The sequence below is a fragment of the Dendrobates tinctorius genome, unplaced genomic scaffold (genome assembly GCF_039654945.1).
Source record: "Dendrobates tinctorius isolate UK_male_01 unplaced genomic scaffold, ASM3965494v1 ptg000024l, whole genome shotgun sequence".
Lineage (NCBI taxonomy): Eukaryota > Metazoa > Chordata > Amphibia > Anura > Dendrobatidae > Dendrobates > Dendrobates tinctorius.
In genome coordinates, this window is record NW_027361692.1 from 17,191,364 (window position 1) to 17,214,380 (window position 23,017).

The 23,017-nt window shown below is 43.0% G+C and overlaps 1 protein-coding gene across 3 annotated transcripts in view; it reads left to right on the forward strand.

The window, feature by feature from the left end:
- The window catches only part of LMBRD1 (LMBR1 domain containing 1), a 270,632-nt gene that overhangs the window by 202,016 nt on the left and 45,599 nt on the right, over positions 1-23,017 (forward strand). For all 3 annotated transcript variants that reach the window (XM_073569390.1, XM_073569389.1, XM_073569388.1), the window contains exon 14: positions 8,256-8,313. In XM_073569390.1, the coding sequence (XP_073425491.1) occupies positions 8,256-8,313 (58 nt within the window). The remainder of the gene's footprint in view (positions 1-8,255; positions 8,314-23,017) is intronic.

The following is a 23,017-nucleotide window of genomic DNA, read 5'->3' on the forward strand; positions in this document are numbered from 1 at the left end:
CATCCCTCTATATTCACCAAGGAGAAATTTATAGAAGGGAAGACTAGTGTAATAATTGTCTGTACCCTTGATGCAGAAGTGACCTCTTTAGCACCCACACAATTTTTACCAGACATGGCAGCTGTCTGTGAGAGCCTGGCAAATTGATTTGGAGGTTTCTACCTTCATGAGTTAAAAAGTTTGGGGTGTATCTTGTGTTCTTGCACACTTTGTGTATTTTATGCTGTATATACCACATTTGAAGAGAATAAATTAGCGGTAGAACAGGTGGCCTTAAGGCTTAAGAGCCAATAATCAGCTGATTAATTTTGGTTATGTTTACTGTTTTTTTCGGACTATAAGACAGACACACTTTCCCCAAAAAATTTGGCAGGAAAATAGGGGGTGCATGTTTTAGTCCAAATGCAGGCTTACTGGGGGTGGCAGTAATGGTGTAGTAGTGGAACCGGTGGCGGCCGAGGTGTGGCGATGCTGAGGCGGCTCGGTGTGGAGTGCACCTGAGCAGGCTCCCTTCTTCAGGATGCCGGCGACATAAATGTGGCGACGCCACAGCCCAGGGTCCACTGCGAGCAGAGCAGAGTGCATCATCTGTTTCCCTGCGGCCATCTTCCTGAAACCGAGGCAGCGTGTGCACAGATTGAAATCTTTGCAGCCCTCGGCTTCAGGAAAATGGCCGCCAGAGGCCACGTGTGGTCAGATTAAGATCTCGGCGGCCATTTTCCTGAAGGCGAGGGCCGCTGAGATTTGTCTGCGCACACGTGGCCTTAGGAAGATGGCCCCCGAGAAACCGGTGATGCACTTGGCTCTGCTCGCTGTGGACATCGGGCCACAGTGTCGCCACATTTCTGCTGCCGGCATCCTGAGGAAGGGACCTTGATCCATGCTCTGCGTCACCGCTGACACCGGACCCGCAATGTCGCACCCCGGGACTGCAGCATTGCCCCACTTCTGCCGCCGACGACCTCCTGAAGAAGGGACCCTGCTCCATGCTCTGCCTCACCGCCGACACCGGACCCGCAGCATTGCCCCACTTCTGCCGCCGCCATCTTCCTGAGGAAGGGACCATGCCTCCTGTGACCCCTGCTCTACCACCGCCGGCCCTCAGGTAATATACTTTAAATTCAGACAATAAGATGGACCCCCATCTTATAAAAAATCTCTTTTCTGCTATTTTCTACCCCAAAATTTGGAGTGCGTCTTATGGTCCGGTGCATTTTATAGACCGAAAAATACGTAAATGAATTTAAAAATTAATATTTTAGAAGGGAAATTAAGAAATTCAGTTTATTGAAGGTCATTTTTGTGAGAGATTGTGACATAACAGCTGCAAATAAAGCGGTCATATGAACTGATCTTGCAATCCAGTAGGCATGGACACTTTCTTTTTTTTTTTTTTTATATCAAACTCAAATTGATGGTGATATCCCACCAAAAAAATAATTTCTGGGACATTTGTGGGGAGCCATGACCGAGAACCGAAGGTCATGGGTTTTTGTAAAAAAAAAAACTCTTGCATACTACTCTCCTCATCATGCGCCTGGTCTCTTTGATGTCAGCTAGAGCATGCAGTGCTAATGAGACAATTCACCACCCAGGGCCTGTGCATAGTAATAAATGTCAGTGAGATATACAGTGCCTTGCGAAAGTATTCGGCCCCCTGGAACTTTTCAACCTTTTCCCACATATCATGCTTCAAACATAAAGATACCAAATGTAAATTTTTGGTGAAGAATCAACAACAAGTGGGACACAATTGTGAAGTTGAACGAAATTTATTGGTTATTTTAACTTTTTGTGGAAATTCAAAGACTGAAAAGTGGGGCGTGCAATATTATTCGGCCACTTTAACTTAATACTTTAGTGTGCCACCTTTTGCTGCGATTACAGCTGCAAGTCGCTTAGGGTATGTCTCTATCAGTTTAGTACATTGAGAGACTGAAATTCTTGCCCATTCGTCCTTGGCAAACAGCTCGAGCTCAGTGAGGTTTGATGGAGATCGTTTGTGAACAGCAGTTTTCAGCTCTTTCCACAGATTCTCGATTGGAACACCTGGATACGTTTATTTGTGAGCCATTCCATTTTAGATTTTGCTTTATGTTTGGTATCATTGTCATGTTGGATGACAAATCTCCATCCCAGTCTCAGGTCTTTTGCAGACTTCAACAGGTTTTCTTCAAGAATGGTCCTGTATTTGGCTCCATCCATCTTCCCATCAATTTTAACCATCTTCCCTGTCCCTGCTTAAGAAAAGCAGGCCCAAACCATGATGCTGCCACCACCATGTTGACAGTGATGAGCTGTGTTGCCTTTACGCCAAACATATCTTTGGCATTGTTGCCAAAAAGTTCGATTTTGGTTTCATCTGACCAGAGCACCTTCTTCCACATGTTTGGTGTGTCTCCCAGGTGGCTTGTTGCAACCTTTAAATGACACTTTTTATGGATATCTTAGAGAAATGGCATTCTTCTTGCCACTCTTCCATAAAGGCCAGATTTGTGCAGTATACGACTGATTGTTGTCCTATGGACAGACTGTCCCACCTCAGCTGTAGATCTCTGAAGTTCATCCAGAGTGATTATGGGCCTCTTGGCTGCATCTCTCATCAGTCTTCTTCTTGCTTGAGATGAAAGTTTAGAGGAACGGCCTGGTCTTGGTAGATTTGCAGTGGTATGATACGCCTTCCATTTCAATATGATCGCTTGCACAGTGCTCCTTGGGATGTTTAAAGTTTTGGAAATCATTTTGTATCCAAATACAGGTTTAAACTTCTCCACAACAGTTTCACGGACCTGCTTGTTGTGTTCCTTGGTCTTCATGATGCTCTCTGTGCTTCAAAGAGAACCCTGAGACTATCACAGAGTAGGTGCATTTATACTGAGACTTGATTACACACATGTGGATTATATTTATCATCATTAGTCATTTAGGACAACATTGGATCATTCAAAGATCCACAATGAACTTCTGGAATGAGTTTGCTGCACTGAAAGTAAAGGGGCCGAAAAAAATTGCACGCCCCACTTTTCAGTTTTTGAATTTCCACAAAAATGTAAAATAACCAATACATTTTGTTCAACTTCACAATTGTGTCCCACTTGTTGTTGATTCTTCACCAAAAATTTACATTTGATATCTTTGTTTGAAGCATGATATGTGGGAAAAGGTTGAAAAGTTCCAGGGAGCCGAATACTTTCACAAGGCACTGTATAAATAGTGCAGTGCATGTGGCTTAATGTATATGTATTTGGCTAATAAAAGAAAAGCCATTGGCTCCCACTTTATGCCATACGCACCACACACACACACACTATATATGCCGTATGCACCACACACACACTCTATACGCCGTACACAGCCTCTTGCGCGGTACCACCAGCGGAACACCGCCGCGAACACGCCGCCGGGACTTTTCGAATGATTCACTGACCGCTGCCATCTTTGTACAGGAGGAGCACATGTTCATTTTTAATGTGACCGCCGCTATCTGTCTGCACAAAGATGGCGGCGGTCTGATTTACTGCACCTGCTCGAACACAGGAGGGAAGAAGACCGCACAGTGGTGGAGAGAGAGCAGACAAGGGGGAGAGCACATGGATTACACAGGTCAAAGAATAGATGACATCAGCGGAGAAGCTCAGAAGATGGGGGGAGAAAAAGCGCACAGGGGTGAGAGAGACAGCACAGGGGGAGACAGCTCAAAGGGGACAGCACATGAGGGGAGAACACAACACAGGAAGGAGAGAGACAGCAGACAAGTGGGATAGCACATAGGATAGACAGGTCAAAGAAGAGAGCAAAGACTGGAGAAGTCAGCACATAGGGAAAGAGAGAGTGGGTAGGAGAGTTTCTCAACTCTGCAAAGCCTGCCCCCATCGTGACATTATCGCCCTCCCAATGCGATAGCTTTGAGCCTCCATCTAGTTTTTAATAACCAGCAAAGCCTAAGCAGACCACTGCAGACTGATATTAATAGGCTGAGAATAGACTGTTGCGCTTGGGGCGACACCAGAGAAGATGCTCAAGGAAGACCCTGGCGATGGGGAGCAGGAAGAGGGGGACACCTCCTAATAAAAACAAGAGTCTGATCCCTGCACCCCATATCGTCTCTAGATGCTTGTTTTCCCCCTGTGCGCAATCATATGCCTAGGCCCTTGCTGGTCCTGAACTTACCGTGTCTAGTGCATAGGCCGGTGAGGCACTAGTCGCGCTACTACAAAAAGACAACACAAGGAAGGTACAATAAACAACGGGAAAAGACACAACAAATAGCACTCCTATACTTCACCAACAGGAAACTTCACTGTTGCAACAGGAACAAACACCACAGCTTGTCCAGAGACGGACTCCTTCAAATAGATAAGTATAGATGAACTATAACCAGCAAGGAATGAAGCTAGTAGTGGGATTATATAGAAGAAAGGAATGGTCATAAGGTGCTGCAGCAGAGAACTCAGTCTCCAAGTTCATAGCCAGAAGACAAAGGGTCTTTAACCCTTTCAGCACCGAATAAAAGTAAATCCACTCCAATTCAAGATAAACGATAGCTCGCAGGTCCTCTTTTGGATCCATCTATTAAACGTGACCTTCTGATCCCAGTTCCTCCAGACGTCACATCAGGATGTAACACACCGTGGTGATGGGGACCATGGGTATTGCTCCCCTCCCAGACTGATAACACCAGCCCTCAGCTGCCCCATTAATGGTCCATCCATTAGTTGCGCGAGAAACTGGCTGCTGTGAACTGAGGTGACCTCAGTAATGTTAACTCGGTTCACAGCGGCCCATTTTCACTAGGGCAGAGCGAGTGCCGGACTCTCGGTCTCTCATTAGTCCGTCACTCGCACTGCCTTCTTAAGAACCGGAAGCTGTGACATGAGATAACTAGTGATGAGCGTAAGGTGTTATCCGAGCACACTCGTGTGCTAATAAAGTATCTTCATCGTGACTTATCTGTGCCTAAGGCCGGGATCACACATGCGAGGAATACGGCCGAGTCTTGCATGGTAATACCCGGCACTGCTGTCAGCTCACGGGAGCAGAGCGTGCGGCTCCATTTATTTCTATGCAGCCGCAAGCTCCGCTCCGGAGTGCCGGCACCAGAGCTTGGTTTTAACCTGCGAGACTCGGCCGTATCTCGCTGTGTGTGATCCCGGCCTAACTGTGATAGGGCCGGAAGTGCCACAAAGGAAAAGCTTGTTTGTTGTGCTGCAGACTTTTAACAAGCTTTGTTTGGGCTGCTGAACCCAAACAGTAACACAGACTTCAGTCAGAAGTCCTTGTTTGGGGTCAGTGTACGGACACTAGGTGTCTGGTATGGATCTCAAACTTTACTGTTTGGGTTCACCCATCCCTATATATATCATGTGGTGTAAAAAAGTGTTTGCTTCCTTCCTGAGTTACTCTTCATTTGCGTTCTTGCCACACTGAAATGTTTCAGGTCACCAAACAAGTTTAAATAGACAAAGATAACACAAGTAAACACAAATGAACTTTTTAAATGAAGGTCTTTATTAATAAGAGAAAAAATAAATTCAAACCTACAGGTCCCTGTGTGAAAAAGTGATCCCCCACCACCCTTTGAAATATAATTTAACTGTTTATCACATCTTTGGGAAGTTGAAGTCAAATTCTCTGGCCACACCCAGGCCTGATTACTGCCATTCCTGTTCTGAATCAAGAAATAACTTAAATAGGACTTGCCTAACAAAGTGAAGCAGACCAAAAGATTCTCAAAAGCTTAGACATCATGCCGCAATGGTTTAAATGAGATACAAAGTTAAAAAGCCATTTCTCAAGCTTTGGGACTCTAGTGAACCTCAGTGAGATCCAGTATCCACAAATGGCGAAAATATGGAACAGTGTTGAACCTTCACAGGAGTGACCGGCCAACCAAAATGACCCCAAGATTGCAAGAGGTCATAAAGAACCCCACAGTAACATCCAAAAAACTGTAGGCCTCACTTGCCTCAGTTAAGGTTAGTGTTCATAACTCCTTCATAAGAAAAAGACTGGGCAAATATCCCCTGCATGGCAGAGTTCCAAGACAAAAACCACTACTGAGCAATAAGAACATAAAGGCTTGTCTTTGTTTTGCCAGAAAAAATCTTGATGATCCTCAAGACATTTGGGGGAATACTCTGTGGACTGATTGAACTTTTTGGAAAGTGCATGTCCCCTTACATCTGGCGTAGAGGTAACAGCATTTCAGAAAAGGAACATTATACCCACAGTCAAATATTGTGATGGTAGTGTGATCGTCTGGGGCTGGTTTGCAGCTTCAGAACCTGGAAGACTTACTGTGGTAAATGGAACCATGATTTCTGCGGTCTACCAAACCATTCTGAAGGAGAATGGGTTATGTAGGACAATGATCCAAAACAAACCATCAAGTGCACCTCTGAATGGTTTAAGATAAACTAAATTAAGATTTTGGAGTGACCTAGTGAAAGTCCTGACCTTAATCTGACTGACATGCTGTAGCATGACCTTAAAAAGGCAGTTTATGCTCAGAACGCCCTACAGTGTGTCTGAATTATCTGCAAAGATAAGTGGAGCAAAATTCCTCCAGAGCGTTGTAAATGACTCATTGTCAGTTAACGCAAATGCTTGATTGTAGTTGTTGCCGCTAACGCTGTCCCAACCAGTTATTAGATTTTGGGGTCAATCACTTTTTCACACAGGGCCCTGTAGGTTTGGGTTTCTTTTTCCCTTAATAATAAATGCCTTCATTTAAAAACTGCATTTTGTGTTTACTTGTGTTATCTTTGTCTAATATTTAAAGTTACTTGGTGATCTGAAACATTAAGGCTATGTGCCCACATAGCGCTTAAATCCGGACACTGAAAACCGGACTCCTTCCCAGAAATCACGCGTTTTTTTCCGTGCAATTTTTACCGCGATTTCACCATGATTATGTTCGTGATTTTGCCGCGATTTTCGAATGCGATATTCAAGCACTTTCCAAGCGATTTGAAGAATCGCTTGGAAAGTGATTGACAGGTTGGTCACACTCGTCAAACATAGTGTTTGACAAGTGTGACCAGCTTTTTACTATTGAGGCCGCCTATGCGGCATCAATAGTAAAAGATAGAATGTAAAAAAAAATAAAAAATCGAGGTATATTTACCTTCCGACGTCCCGCGCTGCATTCCCGGACCTCAGCGTTCCCAGTAATGCCTTGCGAGACCTGTGATGACGTTGGTCTCGCGTTGCTATAGCGAGCTCACGAGACCACATCATCACAGGACCTTGCCGCAAGGCATTACTGGGAACGCTGAGGCCCGGGAATGCAGCGCGGAACGTCGGAAGGTAAATATACCCCGATTTTTTTTTTTTATTTATTTTTTTTACAGGGGTATGTATGGTACCCAGGGCCTGGAGGACAGTCTCCTCTCCTCCACACCGTGGGTTCCAACCGCACATGAGACGCTTAACTTCGATCATGGTGTGCATAGCCACATGCGGGAAGTAAGCGATTCTTATGCATTCCTATGGGTGCGGAATCGCGGCATTTCTTTGCGATTCCGCACAAAAGAATGAGCATGCCGCAATTTTTTTTCCGCGATGCGATTCCGCCGCGGAAAAAAGCGCAGCATTAGCACAGCATGTGCGGAATGCCATAGGAATGCATGGGGGGCGTTCTGTACAAGATTTTTAAACGTTTTTGCGCCGAAAATCGCGGCAGAAACGCTTAAAAATGGCATCGTGGGCACACAGCCTTAAGTGCGACAAACATGCAAAAGAATCGGAAATCAAGAAGGAGGCAAACACTTTTTCACACAGCTATATATGCACCCTCAGATGAGCACAATTTATGTACAATATTTAATATATCCTTTACATGGTGTTTTCAGTGAATTCACTTTAGGTAAACCTTTCTTAGCTTCCTTTGTTACACTTCTAAGTGTCCTTTTAGTCTGAATACAAAAGCTGAGAGCCCGAAGCTTTTACTTACAAGAGGCCTGCATAAAGAAATCATCCGTATGTCTGTAAATGAGGGTAAATGACAGCACACGTCTGCAGGCTGTTTTATATGAATGAGGTTATTAGGATCTAGCAGGTAAATATTGTAACTCTTTTCTGAAAATAACCTTTGTAACATATACCTGAGGCACATGCCTGGTTAGTGTGTATTTAGGATCCTCTGTCTCTCTACATACAATGTGCCAGTTACGGGTTAATGGCTCGGATAGTGAACCTTTTTGTATTTTATGTCTGTCAAGTAAAGATGTGTTTGTTTTTTTGTTTCCTTTTAGGGTAATAGAAACTCTTCTAGCTCAGTCTCCATAAATTGTGATGCAAATGCCCCTGATGGTAAGTTATTTTACACTATTATTATTCTTGTTGGATAGCTGTTTTATCAAATGTCATTGCTATTTTTTTAAATCTAATTATATATACAGTATATATATATATATATATATATATATATATATATATAATATATTTTTTTTTTTTTTTTTTTTTAAATAAATGTGATTTTTAACTAAAGGATTTGTAGGGGACTAGAAAAACATGGCCTCTATATACTCAAAACCGCACCACACCTGTCCATTGGTTGTGTATGGAATTACAACATTACTTTATTGACTTACATGGAACTTAAATGCAGTACCACATGTAATCTTCAGACAGGTGTGGCACTGTTCCTAGACACTACGCTTTTTTATAATTCTTTACTACCTCTAGCACCAGCAAATTCATATGCTTTGGAGAGCGCACATTTCCTTTTTAGCAGGCTCTGTAGACCGTTTTGTATAAAGCTGGTTTTCCATGGTTAAAGTCTTCATAAATTGCTAAATACTTCTGCATTATTTATTTTGTGCCTATCTTACGCGTCAGTTCTTAGGGCTTCAGTGACATTTTTGCTGAATATCATTGGACGCCAACAAGACAGATCATCCCTAAAAGCTTAGCTCAACTCCTATAACGAAGCAAGTTGTTTCCTACATCAGATGGCAATGCAGTTCCTGATAGAAGGAAGAAAGCTTTCAATGTTCCAATCAGTGAAGAGAGGTAGAAACAGACACTGAATAAGCAGCAAACAAGATTTCTGATGTGATTCCTACAGAGAAAATTGGAGTAACTTGTCCAACAAAAATCTTGAACAATAAAGTTTTATTAGAAAACCATATATAAAGACAATCACAAAAATAGTATTAATAAAATCGAAAATGAAGACTTAGATGTAGGTTATACATGGTCAAGACACAACTCATAAGGGGGAGGAGGTAAACCAACCCCCCCCCCTCCCCGAGGAAACCCAGGCAAAATGCACATCGGCGTTTCAGATGTGGTCTGACACAGGGACCAATGGGTAAGTCATAGGGATTTGATCACTGACAGTCTTATTTACTGTGGTGTTTTTCATCATACAGTGATTTCTTTACTATCAATCCATGTACTACACATTTACTCCATGTTATGCTACCACCCTTATGAGTTGCGTCTTGACCATGTATAACCTACATCTGAGTCCTCACCTTTGATTTTATTAATACTATTGTGATCGTCTTTATATATGGTTTTCTAATAAAAAGTTATTCTTCACAATTTTTGGTAGATGTATTACTCTAATTTTCTCTGTAGGAATCCTAATTGATTGTGGAGTTTCCCTTTTAGATAAATTTGATAAATTGTGACTCATGGCTTCTATTTTTTTGTTCAGTGTTACTTTGTTATTTCGGATGATATTGATTAAAGATTTCTGATGTGCTTCCTGCAGATGTCTTCTAGTCTACACCATATGTAATGAATTTCTAAAATGACTTTGCTTTTATGTTTAAAGTTGGTCCGAATTGTTTTGCACATCTCATTACATCAGACACGACAATGGTCTATAGCGGTAGCATGGGAGCTGGGTAGTTCTGCCCCTTCCCTGCTGCTCTTCTGTTGATTAGCCAACCTGGCATGAATTCATCATTGTGGTTTAATGCATGTGTGACTTTCACTCAAGGCCTACTAATCAAAAGAAGATCTGCAGATGCCGACAGGTAAGAGGTGGTGCCCTCCCGATACCATGCAGAAACCGTAGACCACTGCTGTAGCCGATTGATTGGGTTATATGAATCAATTCACTCCAACTTGAGTTTAGAAAATTTTGTATGTAGGGTAATCTAGATTAAAAAGTAACAAATATGGAAAGTTTTTGCCTAGACATTCACTTGAGGCTGAAGCACAGTCTGTCCTGTAATTCTCGCTAGTGTTCTTTAAATGTGTGCACTTTTTCTCTTCCTTTAGGCACAGTGATATTGTTATAGGCTGCCCTTGTTTGACTCATTCTGAAATGTGTACTAATTGATAACAAAATTTCTATTCATCCTGTTATAAATCCCTAACCTTCTCCGAGGTACAGTTTGTGCATTAATCTGCTCCCTGCTCAGATCTTTATTACAAAATCCTCAATGCCAAGACAATAAAAAGAGGAATTTATAGAAAGTGAGGTGCAGGTAATTTCTCTGAGGTCTGACAGTGCAGATTACAGCTTCATGGTGAATATAGAGGAAGTATAAAATATAGTTTGCAGATGTATCCATGAGAATATTAAAAATGTTTTCACTGTATGACGTTTTGATGCGTCTGAAAGAGTAAAATGGGTCAACAAATTCTGCATACTTGCGATCACATACTGACCATTTTCTCTTCCGTTTCTTTCAATTGAGGGAAGTACAAATATGCAAATAAAGTCTGTGGAGATTCATTTAAGAGTCTCAAACACGGGACTAGCCAGATCTTCCTCCAGGGAAGGACCCAGTCAAGGGGGGGCTCCTTTCGGAAACCACCATTACCACCATATTAAGTGGCCCTTTAAGTCAATATCCAGCACTGATTGAGCGCCTTTGCCGGCTGCTGCAGTGTTTTCTTTGACTGGTCTCCCTGAGGTCAGTGATTGTTTCGTGAAATTGAGGGAAGTGGAACAGAAAGCTGTCAACATGCAAAGCACATAGAAGCGGTTATATGAGGACCGCCAGGAGTGTGGAAACGGCAGAATCCCAAAAGTGAGTTTGATGCACGCTGTTAGGGTTTGCACATATTGGTCCTGGTCAAATTTCAAAATGTTTTGGGGAGACCCTTTAATAATTTAGCTGCTTGACTCTGAACCCTTTCTATCTTTGCTATATCCTTTTAAGAATATGGATCCCAAAACTGAATTCCCTATTCAACATTTGGATTTATAGAGGGGTAATATTACATTGCAATCATGGGTATTAAATGTTATGTCACTAGTTTTTTTGCCATCCCATCTGAGACCAGCATGATCTAGGGGCAGAGCTCCTGATTTCATCACTACAACACTTACTGGGCTGCCTGTTGCAGTTCAGGTAGACCTGCCGATGAACAGTGATTTTTTTCAGCTCTCTGTTTGCTGAGCTCTGTATAACCTGCCCACACCACTGATTGGCAACTTTCTGTGTACACTCTAAATAGGCAGAAAGCTTTCAATAAGTGGTGAAGACAGGGTTATTGAGAGCTTACGAATGTGTAGGATTATATTGTATGCTAGTCCTTTAGTGATTATCTCCTGCTGATAAAACAGTGATTTTATCAAAACTGCAGCATAAGCCCAGCAAGTGACATATCCCTGGAATCAGGATCTCTGTCTCTATATTGTGCTGCTCTCTGATTAGGTGGTAGAATCCTGGTGACAGTTTTGTTTTTTTTGGGGTTTTTTTTTTTTTTAACTATTTTGTAACCAAAACACCAAAGATGCTTTCTTTGTCGCTTATCCCCAGTTTTATTTCATTTATTGTATATGCAGCAATACGATTACTACAATGTAGGTACTTTACTGTACGTTTCTTAATTGGGGTTGTCCGGTCTAAAGCTACAAGTCTGCAGTCACTCTGTGACTCGTGAATCCTCACACGCTGTGAAGATTCTATGGTGCCGAGAGGGGGTGCTCGTGTTATCTCAGTTATGCGATGTGTACTCCTGGCCACATTCCAACTAGACTTGTTTCTGACCTTGCGCACATCTAGTCGTAATGTGGCCGAGAGTATGCATATTGCGTATTTATGGACATATGACCACTGCTCCCGGAATCTGAGCATCCTCACAGCCCACAGCAAGCACAATGTGAGGATTCACGAGTCTGCGGTCACATAGAATGACTGCAGACTTGAATTTTAAAGGGTTTGTTCGGTCTAAAAATACATATCCCATGTTCTTGCCATGACCACTACATAGTTAGATATTTATGATGTTGAGGGTTTTTGCTTGTTTTAATAATTTTATTAGCGTTCTGGATTAGAAAAGTGTCTCTTTATGCTATGGAAGAAGCTTGGAAAGATATTTATATACATTGATAAACGCTTTTCCGTAAAAACAAAGTGTCCATATTTCACCCGTTATAGGATCTCCTTCGTTTGCGTTTATAATTTTTTTTTCTTCAGGGATCTTTACATATTAGTTCTAATCCCCTTTTTGTTCAGCTACATGGTCCCTTTATATTTGGAAGAGTGATACATTTCTGAAGACTCTTTTTAAACTATTAGGCTATGTTCACATGTGGCGTTTTTGCTGCGGTTTTGCTTTTTTCTTGCGTTTTTTTCCCCGTTTTTGTCATGCTACATTTGTCTATTGTGTATGCTGATAAAGTTTAGTTACAAAAAAAAAAATATATTCTACTTAAGGTTTTTGCACAAAAAAAGCATCAAAACTTGACACCTCCATTTTTTCAGAGTTTTTTCACCACCCATTACTTTCAATGGATTAATAACACTGAAAAAACACTGAAAAAAGTGACGTGCTCTATTCTGCAAAAACCAAGCAAAGCACAAAATGCTGAGGGCAGAAAACACAATGTGCATGCACAAATTTTCTGAAATCTCAGACTTTGCTGTTGCTGTAAAATCAGCTGAAAATTTGCAGTAAAAAAAATGTATAAAAAAACGCCACTTGTGAACGTACCCTTAATTAAGTTTTCGGCGTAAACATATGGCATATGGTTGTGGGCTAGAAACTTGCAACATAGTACATTGAACAGGACAGGTTGCATGCCTCTGCTATTGTTACAAGCTTATGCTGGAGACACGGAACTTGTCATTCAATAGCAAAGAAACTTTTTATTTTTCATTTCACAACATTAATGAACTGTTCAGAATCGCCTTCAGAATCTCAAGACTCAAAATGAAATGTATTTGATAAGGCAAGTGTGCTTGAAATTCATTATGTTACACTGTTTGTTGTGTCTCAGCAAATACTAATCAGTCTATTAGGACGCCCACTGTGATTTGCCGGGATAATATTGCAATGTGACTTGATTGCCAAATTTGTAATTGCAGGTGATTGCATAGGGCCAATTGATTCTATGAAATGTCATTTAAGCATATTGTTACCTAGTGTCATGTAGGCATAAATAGATTATTATTTTTTTTTTTTACGGATCACAAGATACCATATAAAAAAAATATTTGCATAAGCTCCGCAAAATACAATATGGCTTTCTTGAACTTTTACTTTTGTCTATAATACTCTACAATTTTAAAAGAGCCCAAGAGGAGAATTAAAGGCGTTTTCTGGTCTAGTTTAAAATTTCACGGGAAGGGGGGCATGCTAATAATAGAAGAAACCAAGCTACTGTTGCCAGTGGAATCTTCTCTCCAATCCAGTGCTGCAGTTCTAACCATTGATCAGAAGCGTTAATTAAGGGGACTGGCTGCACATTTCAACAGCGAACCAGCGTTCTTCTGTGTCACAGCTGATGTATAAACAGAGAAATAAGACGTCTTGGCTATTGAAATGAGCAGTCATATACCACGAAATACAGCGATGTCATGCACTATGCCATAGGTGAAGCTAACTGGACAATAAACAGAAGTACCAAAGAATGGAGTGTCTAGTTGATTAAACTTGATTTGAAGTAGTACTGGGCAATTTAAACAAATAATTTCAATTAATTCACTACTTGAAACTTTCACAAATTGTTTTTAGACTCCTCCCCAAATCCCGCCCCCCCCCAAAAAAAAAAATTAGCACCACTTTTGGCAGCAGCTTTTCATCATTGGCTAGAGAAGACATAGCAGAAGAAAGCCTGTGAGTTGGACTGATGGTACAGGCAGAACAGCCACCATTATTAATCCTGGGTGAAACGTGTATGACAACAAGCTTGTGTACTGCCCTGACAGCAGTTTGTGTGCTGGGAGTTGAAAGCTGCTGATTAGTAACATAGTAGCTGTGACCCCTAAGTTGACCAGTGGTAACATAATGCTTAGGCACTGTTTGCCGTACAAAACTCCTTGTCAATGCTCGGTTGTCAGGTGACCCAGGACCAGGGGCTCCTACCCTGTCAAAAACACTATGGGGAGCTCTAGCTCGCCCTATTCCCCAGGTTACTTCTGAAGGTGCTGGTGCCACCAACCTTGCCTTATCTATGTATCCGCCCTCCATCTGTTCCCTTCCCCCTCCCAGGGAAGAGGGGAGCAACCGTGCATCGCAGTACACCAACCAAATATTCACTCACATATCACAGAGGAATGCACCAGGAAGTGGAGGATGGGGAAAAAAAACAAAGTAATGGTGGAAAGGGAATTATCACACTTACAAACCCAAGCAACAGTCACGGATAAATGCACCAAACTCCTCATATAACCACGAAGCCGCTCTCCTCTAAGCCATGCAGCATAAGCTAGCGATGATTATGTGTTTCAGTCAGGACCCAGGACTGGCACATGTTAGCTGCATCAGTGTATCCGCCCCATCCACTGGATAGGTGATGACTTTTGATCAGTCCATGTCTGACTGCTGTGGATTGGTGATGACTCATTTTCAGTGGAGAAACCCTTTACTGCCATTCTATTCTTACCTCAAAAAGCTATCCATACAGAAATAAGGGAGGACATCTTCACTCTAATTTCTGATATCCGTTGTTTTTTAAACTTATCTCGATCTATCTATATCTATTATAATTTTTTTTTTTGCACTGAGAGACATAACTTTTGAGGCTTCAGAATGCTAATCTAAAATCTGTAACAATCTTCACACTCGGCTGTCATGTGCCATTTTTTGTTTCCTTTTTGTGTGCAAGAAGGACCTTTTCAGAACTGTCTCCTCAGTGGATGCAGCCATAATGCCTCCTATACTCATTCCCCTGACCACGGTTTGTCTACTCCGCCTGCACCTCATTATGACATTGTGACCTTTAGATTAATAGGGTTCTGGATTTCCTGCATGCTATATTAACTCTTTAGAACATAGAAATACAAATCTCCAGTAGACATTTTGGCCACCTGAGGTTTTATCCTAACCATCCTAAAATATGAATAATGTATAACTCAAAGCATTAAGTGCATTTCGTTTACCCTAAGCTGGCGTGGTTGGAAACTAACCTTTAGGCCATGTTCACACGTTCAGTATTTGGTCAGTATAATACATCAGTATCTGTAAGCCAAAACCAGGAGTGGGTGAGAAATCCAGAAGTGGTGCTGGGGTTTCTATTATACTTGTTCCTCTCTTGGTTGTGGCCTACAAATACTGATGTGAAATATCGAACGCGTGCACATGGCGTTACAGAAATACAATTTTGATTGTATAAATAAGGATCCTTTTGTGTGACATAACCAGAGTACTACTCATTGATGAGATACCATTGATTCCGATTTCTTAGGGTACCGTTAAACTAAGCGACGCAGCAGCGATCCCGACGATACGGCCAGGAAAGGATCGCTGGTGCGTCGCTAAATGATTGCTAGTAAGCTGTCAAACAGTCAGATTTACCCAACGACGCAGCAACGATCCAGCGATCTGTATAACGACCTCAGCGGTCGTTGGGACCTTGTCACACAGCAGCAATTATAACGACTCCCGCCTGCGTCAATGATTTCTGAGTCGCAAACGAGGTCGCTCGTCGGTGTCAAACACAGCGATGCGCGCTGGCCAGTGGGACACCAGCGATCAAAAAATGGCCCAGGACATTCGAGCACGATCAGCAACATCGCAGCGGGGGCCTGGTCGCTGCTAAGTGTCACACCTAACGAGATCGCTGGTGAGGTCGCTGTTGCGTCACAAAATCGGTGATGCTTCAGCGATCTCGCTTAGTTTGAAGTACCCCTTAGGCTGCATTCTAGTCATGCTACCCTAGCATGGAAACCGGAATCACTGACTCAAATTTTGCACAACTGAATCTTTAACAATACGTTTTCAAGCCTCTGTCATAAGAGTGTATAAAACTAAAACATTGTATTGACATGGCCTTTCATTTTGTGTTATATAATAAAAAACTACATACAGTTAGGAATAATGTGCTGACTGTACAAATTAGCCTCTTTTTTTTTTTTTTTTTTAAGCCCAGGCTACAATTTACATGAAGTACACACAGCATTTTACAGTATGCAGTGTTCTTGTAAATATAACAATGTATTATACTGTGACTAATTGATGTTTATCTTAGTTCAGCACTTTTCCTAAGAGCTAAACTTGATCTATGTCTTGTAAGCTCAAATTACTTAGCAAAATTAGTATTGTAATCAATAATGCTAAGCATAATGTGTTTTGGTTCAGTAATTTTGAGCATCTACTAAATGAAATTTAAGTTAAAGCCGTGGAAATTACTGAAGGATAGATGCAATGCATGGAAGGTTTTTCTACAGTTTTGCACAGTTGTGGCTTTCTAGTTATTACAAAATCTTACAAAAGTTCAAACCTCTAATGACTACCACTTGTATATAGACAGACAGCCATTTATTATTTTAATTTGTCAGCATCATGCGAGATTAGGAAAGTCTGTTTTTATTACCCCGTTTTTTTTACTCCAGAGATAATGATGAAAAAAACTTCTACAGTACAAACGGTTTAGGTAGGCATTGACAAAAAATACTGCAAAGAAAGAAAGCTTTAAAAAATTAGTGTTAATAGATTATAATCAGTTATCAAGTTGCAAAGCGAATGAACAAAAGAGCAAAATTTTAAATCCAATAAATATTTGATCACTCTTTACCTTCAAAACCGCATCAATTCTTCTAAGTACACTTGCACGCAGATTTTGAAGAGATTCACACAGATTGTTCCAAACATGTTGGAGAACTAACCACAGATGTTTTGTGTGTGAAGGCTTGCGCAAATCCTTTTATCTCTGCATGCATATTTTTTTCCACACCGACTAGATCAGTATTTCAAATCATGTTTTCAGGATTTCCTTAGTAATTATTTCATTGGTGATGGAATGATCAAGGCATCAGAAGTTGCTACCAATTCTATTCACCTGTGCAATACTAGGAAAATCCTGAAAACATGATATGTTGGGGGCCATGAAGACTGGCGTTTGGGAAACACTAAACTAGAAGATGTAGAGATCAATGTTGTAGATGATGTTGAGATCAGGGCTTTGTGAGGGACACAATCTGTTCCCCTACTCCTTGTTTTTCTTTGAAGACGGTTCTTAATTACAATGATTTGACTGAAACAATAACAACAATTGTGTGGCATGCCATTAAATAATTTACTTCATACCTGCATTTTGAGTGCAAACTCTTTTACTTGCTTATCTACGGGTTGAAACCCTACTTGAGCACCTAGTCTCCGAACCCAGGAGTGCTGTTAATCTCTACAAAGTACATTGGTTGTATGTTTGTCGTTTTCCTGCTGCAGAAGAAATTTCAAGACCGTCATACGCCTCCTTGATGGCATTGCATGATGGATAAGTATCTGCCTGTATTGCTGGGCATTGAGGACACAATTAATCTTGACCAAATCTACAACTATTTACTGATATGCAGGCCCCAATTGGCAAGGAACCTCCCCCATGCTTCATTGTTTCCTGCAGACACTCATTATCGTGTGGCTTTGTAGCCTTTTGGTGAACAAACTTCCTTCTGTTACAGCGAAATGTTTAAAATTTGGACTCCTCAGTCCAGAATACCTGACATATTTCTGCTTACGAGCTATTATGTTTTTGTGCATAGTTGAGTCACTTGGCCTCATAGAATCATAGAATCGTAGAGTTGGAAGGGACCTCCTGGGCCATCTGGTCCAACCCCCTGCTCAAAGCAGGATTCGCTAAATCATCCCAAACATGTCGAACATGTATCTTCATGGCACACCTGTTTTTTTTTTCTCTTACCCATGCAGATAAGGCCTGGCTTGGCACGTATAGAGGTAGGACATTGGTGATAGGGGACCATCCATATTTAGGTTGGATGACTTTTTTGCTCTTTGACCAAAAGCCGCTAAGAACCGTACAATTTTAACTTTTACAACAATAGTAAAGTTTTTGTATTCATTTGTCGCCGTGTGCTGGTGCATTGTGTATGTATATAAACTGACAAAATCCCTTACTTGGTGCAAGTGTACTTAGAAGAATTGGTTCTGTTATGAAGGCTAAGGGTGGTAAAACAAATATTGATTTGATTTCTTTTTTGTTCATTCAATTTGCATGTTGTTAATTAATAAAAAATATCCTTTGAGTTTTTTTTAAAGGATTCTTACTTTACAGCATTTTTGCACACCTACCTAAAATGTTCGCAAATTACTGTATATCTTTTAGCATGTTACAATTGGTATAAAGTTTTAACTTTGTGCATCTGTCATCCCTAAAAGGAAGGTATTACTTTGATACTAATCAGTTGATGTCAGGGTATGTTTCCACGATCAGGAAACGCTGCGAATTGTACGCTGCGTACAGCCGCAGTGTCCAATCCGCAGCAGCCGGATGTTACAGCATAGTGGAGGGGATTTTATGAAATCCCGTCTCCACTATGCATTCAAAGACGCAGATGGCACACCTGCGTATACGCACATGCGTCGCGTCTTTATTAACCGCAGCATGTCTATTTATTAGAGTTGAGCGAAACGGGTCGAAAAAATTCAAAAGTTGCCGACTTTTGGCAAAGTCGGGTTTCATGAAACGAAACCCGACCCTAGGATGAGGTCGGCCACGAGGTCGGCGACTTACGCGCCAAAGTCGCGTTTCAAAAGTTTGTTTTGCGCTCTTTTTCAGCCAAACAGGATCCACGGACACTGTGGGCAACGTGATGACCTAGGCACGGGTCACCACCATCTTTCAGAAGGGCATGCAAGTGATTGGCTTGCTTTGGTGGGCGTCACAGGGGGTATAAAAGGGCGTGCACGCCGACCGCCATCTTACTTCTGCCGATCTTAGTATAGGGAGAGGTTGCTGCTGATTCTGTAGGGAGAGCGTTAGGCAGGGAAGAAGACAAAAAAACTGATAATGCTGCTAGCGATTTGGCCTGCACAAAACACACAAGTCACTGTGTGTGCAGTGCAAGGGGAGGCTATATTGTGGTGTATCAGTGGTGTTGGTTGTTGGGCTGCCTTTTAAGGCTTCCTGACACGCTGGCATTGCTGTTTACCCACTGCTCCGCAAACTGCTTTTTTAAAAGCAATCCAATCTCCCTTATCCTCTAGTCACTTTTGTCACAGCTGTGCCATCGAGCCTGTCACATAGCGCTCAGATATCAGTGGGCCTCACACAATCCACAAGTGTCCAGTGTCCAAAAGTGTGCGCAGAGATTCAAAATCTCCATTATCCTCTCGTCACTTTGGTCACAGCTGTGCCATCGAGCCTGTCACATAGCGCTCAGATATCAGTGGGCCTCACACAATCCACAAGTGTCCAGTGTCCAAAAGTGTGCGCAGAGATTCAAAATCTCCATTATTCTCTCGTCACTTTTGTCACAGGCAGCTGTGCCATCGAGCGTGTCACATAGCGCTCAGATATCAGTGGGCCTCACACAATCCACAAGTGTCCAGTGTCCAAAAGTGTGCGCAGAGATTCAAAATCTCCATTATCCTCTCGTCACTTCGGTCACAGGCAGCTGTGCCATCGAGCGTGTCACATAGCGCTCAGATATCAGTGGGCCTCACACAATCCACAAGTGTCCAGTGTCCAAAAGTGTGCGCAGAGATTCAAAATCTCCATTATCCTCTCGTCACTTTGGTCACAGCTGTGCCATCGAGCCTGTCACATAGCGCTCAGATATCAGTGGGCCTCACACAATCCACAAGTGTCCAGTGTCCAAAAGTGTGCGCAGAGATTCAAAATCTCCATTATCCTCTCGTCACTTTTGTCACAGCTGTGCCATCGAGCCTGTCACATAGCGCTCAGATATCAGTGGGCCTCACACAATCCACAAGTGTCCAGTGTCCAAAAGTGTGCGCAGAGATTCAAAATCTCCATTATCCTCTCGTCACTTTGGTCACAGGCAGCTGTGCCATCGAGCGTGTCACATAGCGCTCAGATATCAGTGGGCCTCACACAATCCACAAGTGTCCAGTGTCCAAAAGTGTGCGCAGAGATTCAAAATCTCCATTATCCTCTCGTCACTTTGGTCACAGGCAGCTGTGCCATCGAGCGTGTCACATAGCGCTCAGATATCAGTGGGCCTCACACAATCCACAAGTGTCCAGTGTCCAAAAGTGTGCGCAGAGATTCAAAATCTCCATTATCCTCTCGTCACTTTGGTCACAGGCAGCTGTGCCATCGAGCCTGTCACATAGCGCTCAGATATCAGTGGGCCTCACACAATCCACAAGTGTCCAGTGTCCAAAAGTGTGCGCAGAGATTCAAAATCTCCATTATCCTCTCGTCACTTTGGTCACAGGCAGCTGTGCCATCGAGCCTGTCACATAGCGCTCAGATATCAGTGGGCCTCACACAATCCAAAAGTGTCCACTGTCCACAAGTGTGTGCAGAAATTCTAAATCTCCCCTGTCCTATAGACACCTTGTACCTTGTTTTACATTACTGTATAGTTTGTTGGATTTTGTCTACATTTCTACCAAAAATGAGGAAGGCTGGTGGAAGAGGCCGTGGAATTGGGCGGGGGTTGGCAGCTGGTAATGATGGTGTTGGTGGTGGATCTGATGGTAGTGGCAAGAGCAAAATAGGACCGAATGCAGGAGGTGCTGACCCTGCGTCATCGTCTGGCTACATAAGGCCTCGAACGCTTAGTTTTCTAGGAGTTGGCAAACCGCTTTTAAAGGCAGAGCATCAGGAAAAAGTTTTGTCTTACATTGCTGACTCAGCCTCCAGCTCTATCGCCTCCTCTTCTGAAGTTGTAAAAAGTAAAAGCACTGAGTCGTCATTGGAGGCTCATGTTCATGAACCACACCTTTCCTTGTGTCCTTCACCCCAACCAAGATTGAAGGATGATGCAGGCCATACTACTGATTACTCCATGGAGCTGTTTTCACATACCATGCCTGGATTATCAAGTGAAATGGTGAATTACCCAGGCCAAGATGAATCTGACATGGAGTGCACTGATGCACAGCCGCTGATGGATGATTCTGCTGGTACATTCACTCAGAGCACTACATTGTCCTCGCAGTGTACAGAGCCAGATTTTGACCCTGATGAGACTCAGGTGCCCCTTCCCGCACACTATACCACCATACACGGTGACACAGAGAAAGGTGCACATGACATAGAAGAGGAGGTGATGGATGACCCAGTTGTTGACCCAGATTGGCATCCATTGGGGGAAGAGGGTGCTGCTTCCAATAGATCAGATGAGGAGCATCCACAGCAGACATCGACATCGCAACAGCTGTTATCTGGCAGGCCCGGAGCACTCCAAAGACAGGTTCCAAACATCAAAAGAGTTGCTGGACAGCTTGTCCAGAGGGTCAAAAGATCACAGCGTGCTAGGCCGCAAAATGTCTGCCAAAGTAGGAAGAGTGCAGTGTGGCACTTTTTTGAACAAAATCCTCATGATCAGGCCAAGGTTATCTGTAAGAAGTGCGCAAAGACCTTTAGCCGAGGGAAAAATCTGAAAAATTTGAATACCAGTTGCATGCTTAGACATTTAACCAGCATGCACTTGCAAGCGTGGACACAACACCAAACCTCAAGTGCCACATGTGCAACTGATCACAACGAAGGTAGTCAGCAACGCTACATTGTTTCCCCCACTGTAAGCCCACCGGTTAGCACAGCAGCAAATGTTGAGGTGTCGTTGCAAGACCACAGCAGTCAGGGAATCCCACTGTTATATCAACGAAAGACTGATTCTAGGCCATCAGAAAGAACACCAACTCCATCACCATCATCAACCCTCTCTCAGTCCGCCCTGTCCACCGCTACTTCCACCATATGCAGCTCTCAAGTCCAGCTCACCCTCCCAGACACTATGAGTAGGTCAAGAAAGTACTCAGTCTCTCATCCGCGTACACTGGGTTTGAACGCCCACATTGCCAAACTAATCTCGTTTGAGATGATGCCCTTTCGGTTGGTGGAAAGCACAGCTTTCCGCGAACTCATGGCCTATGCAGTACCACGCTATGACCTACCCAGTCGCCACTTCTTCTCTCGCAAAGCCATCCCAGCCATCCACCATCATGTGAAAGACCGCATTGTCCATGCACTCAAGCAGTCAGTGAGCGGAAAGGTGCACCTCACAACTGATGCATGGTCCAGTCGGCATGGCCAAGGCCGTTACGTGTCCATCACTGCGCACTGGGTTAATGTGGTGGATGCAGGGTCCACAGGGGACAGCGGTGGTGGGACAGTGCTGCCTAGCCCACGGTATAGGAAACAGTTGGCTGTAGGCGTTCGACCCTCCTCCTCCTCCAGAAGCGAAAGCTCGTCCACAGAGCGCAGTCGTACGAGCACTCCATCTACAGCTGCCACTGTTGCACACGATGTGTCCCCCTATCGAGCAGCTAGTGGAAAGCGTCAGCAGGCTGTGTTGCAGATGATGTTTGGGCGACAGACACACCGCCGAGGTGCTGGCCGAGTACTTGAAGCGACAAACTGAGTCATGGCTGGGCAGTGTACATCTTGAGGCAGGCAAGGTAGTTAGTGATAACGGCCGTAATTTTGTGGCAGCCATAGCCCTTTCAAAACTCAGCCACATACCTTGCTTGGCTCACACCTTGAACCTGGTGGTGCAGTGCTTCCTCAAAAATTATCCGGAGTTAACAGCCCTGCTCCAGAAGGTGCGAAGACTGTGCGCGCACATCCGCCGGTCGCCTGTACACTCCGTTCGTATGCAGAAGCTGCAGCGATTGCTCCACCTTCCCAACCACCGCCTCATTATCGACATTGCAACAAGGTGGAACT